General features: G+C 34.3%; 1 protein-coding gene across 1 annotated transcript in view; it reads right to left on the bottom strand.

The window, feature by feature from the left end:
* Positions 1–950, bottom strand: part of LOC107754984 (transmembrane emp24 domain-containing protein 6-like) — a 2,999-nt gene extending 2,049 nt beyond the window's left edge. Inside the window, exons 1-3 of the mRNA XM_016571630.1 lie at positions 738–950; positions 524–647; positions 113–291 (exon numbers count right to left, since the gene is read on the bottom strand). Of these exons, the coding sequence (XP_016427116.1) occupies positions 113–291; positions 524–647; positions 738–950 (516 nt within the window). The remainder of the gene's footprint in view (positions 1–112; positions 292–523; positions 648–737) is intronic.
* Between the last annotated feature and the right edge of the window lie 2,625 nt (positions 951–3,575).

The following is a 3,575-nucleotide window of genomic DNA, read 5'->3' as shown; positions in this document are numbered from 1 at the left end:
ATATATATATATGTATATATATATATATATATATATGGGTGAGGAGGAATTAACAGGAAGTAACATTTCAGTAAGAATGTGCTTGTTGCTGCTAGATGCAGTTGTTTATTACCTCAATGAAGGACAATGTACTATTTATCTGTTTCATATCCTCTTCTTTCTTTTTCTTCTCTTCTTCCTTTTGTTTCTCGATGTCCTTTTGTCCCTCGTAATAAACACCGAAATTCAGGAAAACCTGCATGCTCCCGAAGCGATTGTGGAAATTACTGAAGCACATCTGATAAAAACCTGCACACATAAAGATTTTTTTTAATTCATTCTTTTCAAAGCTTGAATATGATTATGGCACTTTGATGATAATTAATTGTGTATATTTTTTCCTTTAATGTTTTAAATAACAGTATACAAATTCAGAACAACGTGAATGTTACATGTGAAACCAACTTTGAATTAAATACAACATTTTTTAAAAATCTGTTCATAAAGTAGCAGCAGATATACTAAAACTCTTATGACTTTCCAGTCTCCTGAACACTGAAGGCGATCTGACCACTTGCATCGTCAACTGTGCCGACTATTAAACCGCTCGGAGCATTAACAGTCACAGAGAGATGTCTGTCCAGAGCCACACCAGTCACCAGCTGGACCTGAACAAACACAGAGTGAACTATAACATTCAAAGGATTCAAGACCATGCCTATATTTAAATGTAGAATAATGCCTTATTAATGTCTGACCATGAAGTTTAAGTAGAAGCGCTCGCCGAAGTGAGCAAAGTGCCAGAAGCACTGGAGGTCTCCAGCACGCAGCATGATGGAAAAGTCATACTGATCGGCTCCCCAGAAAAGCTCCTGATCGGAAAGCTCTGGATGAGGGTCCTTCAGCGCTCCACTGCTGCTCAACCCAAATAATAACAGAAGCCAAACCAGATAAAAGCCTTTCTGTAACATTTCAAATGTGAATTCAAATTGGCTGTGAGTTAAATGAAACAGGAGAGCTGCTCAGTTTCTGAGAGCACTGCAGTTTCTGATGATGATTAACTTTGAGTCTGACGTGTTACAGCTGGGAAAATCCAAGTTAGGCCACAGGTGCAATGGAAAACATTTCTGAAGCGCCCTCACAACACCTTTTACCATACATCTTCATTCCTCATACTTACTGTGCTGTTTAATTAGCTACTTTGCACTAAAACTTTGTAAAATCTCCACCTTTTACCTTGTTATTATTAGTATTATTATACAATATAGTTTACAATTAATATTCTAATCAACATTCAATATTCAGTTTTGTAGGCTATTGATTTTCAAACACCATTTTTTCAATGCTGAGTTAAGAGTAAAGATGAAAAGATGAAAGAGATAAAAATTCGAAAGGCATTAAAGATATTATTCCGCTGTAGTACAGAAGTGCCTCACTGTAACCTTGATTTTATTTTTTTTAGCAAACACACTTCCCCAAGGTTCAGATTTGACGGTAGTTCCTTTATGCTATTTTTTTTATTCATGTTCTCTGTGTCTTCTGTGTGTTTCAAATATGAAAATGGACAGCTCCACCTGGTCATTCTTCATTTCACCTCCAGAGGCCGATCGAGAGGCTTTTTCGCTCCGTGGACCTTTTTCACATTTCCGGGTTTCTCAGCAGCGGAAGCCGTCATAGTTGGGTTAACTTGAAGAGCAGTTAATGGGAGAGTACCACAAATATGTTTTTTTGCATTCCCATTTTGTTCAAATAGCGAAAGAAAATCTCCACGATAGTGCTTTCATGACTTTCAATAAAAGGGGGAAAAAATTAAAGAGGCTGATAACGACAGTCAGAAGAGAGAACGATGTCAAATTTATCGTCCCTCCCATAGACGCTGCATTAATAAACACCCACGCATTAGCGTAAACTAGATTTTTTGTAATTTGATGCAAAAGTGATATAATACAAAGAATAGTGTTATAAAATATTTTAAAAATAAAAAACAGGATTTACGATGCAAAACATCTGTTAAACATCACAGTCTTGTGAAAAGGGTCCATTATAGCAACACTCAGACGTTTTGTCAGCCAACCCCCTTAGACGTAAATTAAGGGATACAGCTAAAACCGGAAGCTAACAGTAAAAGTTTTCTACCTATTAGATTGTGTTAGGGTTAGGGTTAGGTTAGGTTTAACGTCTATTATTTCTCTATTCTATTACTGTCCATTTATTAACGTCTAATGATGCAAAAACAGTAATTATTGTTGTACAGTGTAACGAAAATTACGCTATAATGATGTGCGCATGCCCAGTAGACAAATCTGTATACCATCAAGCCTTAACCGGCACGTACCGCAGACAATGTGTTCCTTAAAAGAATAGTTCAAATTCAGTTATCATTTACACACCCTCATGTCGTGTGGGTAACCAAACAGTTGACGTTAGCCATTGATTTGCATGGTAATTTTTTCCGTACTGGGTCACTATAAAGTGCCTTTGAGACTTCACAATTTCCAAAATAAAAATATGAGATTTTTTAAAATAAACTTCATATTTGTTGTATTAAGGAGACTGTAGGCTGTTAGAAATGCATATTGGTCAAGCTCCAGCACTTTTTATAAAATAACTGCAAGCAGACAATTTTCGAGTAAACCACAAAATATGTCCACCCTGTTATGGACAAATTCAAAGTGGAGTATATACATTTTCATTACATAGTAATTATAAAATGTAGATTTTCAGAAAGATATTTTGTCCCTTTCTCAACAATACATTTTACTTAGTGGGAAAAGTCTTTTGAAAATTTGAAATTACTGCAACATATTTGTATCCCTATAAAATATGCGAAAGTTGCACTTTCTTTTCTAAATAAAATCAAACGACAACGATATCTGGTCAAACTTTCAATGAATACTAACTGGCCCTCGTTTCTTTATAAATAAATCACACAAAAGGTTTTGCTAACTTGTTTAAATAATTTGTTTATTTTCATAAAAGATGAAGATGACAGGGTGGACAAATGCATTAATGGGTGAAGAGGACATCAGATAAACAACAGAAACAACAAGAATCCCTTGTTTTTGCTAACTTGTTTAAATAATTTGTTTATTTTCATAAAAGATGAAGATGACAGGGTGGACAAATGCATTAATGGGTGAAGAGGACATCAGATAAACAACAGGAACAACAAGAATCCCTTGTTGAAAGTAATATAAAGAATGATTTCAGAAATATATATTCAACACTGCAAGTGTTAATTGTAAATTGATTTAAAAGGGTATTTTTACATTTGTAAGGTCATTTTTTCTCACCTTATTAGATGTATGCATAATATTTTGTTCAATTATTTGTTTGTTATTATTTTAATCAATAATTTAAATTAGAATAGTAAGACACTATGAGGCTGTTCCAAATTAAATCATTATATATACTGTATATATACAGTATCTCACAGAAGTGAGTACACCCCTCACATTTTTGTAAATATTTTATTATATCTTTTCATGTGACAACACTGAAGAAATGACACTTTGCTACAATGTAAAGTAGTGAGTGTACAGCTTGTATAACAGTGTAAATTTGCTGTCCCCTCAAAATAACTCAACACACAGCCA

This window comes from Sinocyclocheilus rhinocerous, unplaced genomic scaffold, assembly GCF_001515625.1.
Source record: "Sinocyclocheilus rhinocerous isolate Xijiao unplaced genomic scaffold, SAMN03320098_v1.1 scaffold3125, whole genome shotgun sequence".
NCBI classification, from domain to species: domain Eukaryota; kingdom Metazoa; phylum Chordata; class Actinopteri; order Cypriniformes; family Cyprinidae; genus Sinocyclocheilus; species Sinocyclocheilus rhinocerous.
This window is presented reverse-complemented; position numbering and strand designations above follow the sequence as displayed.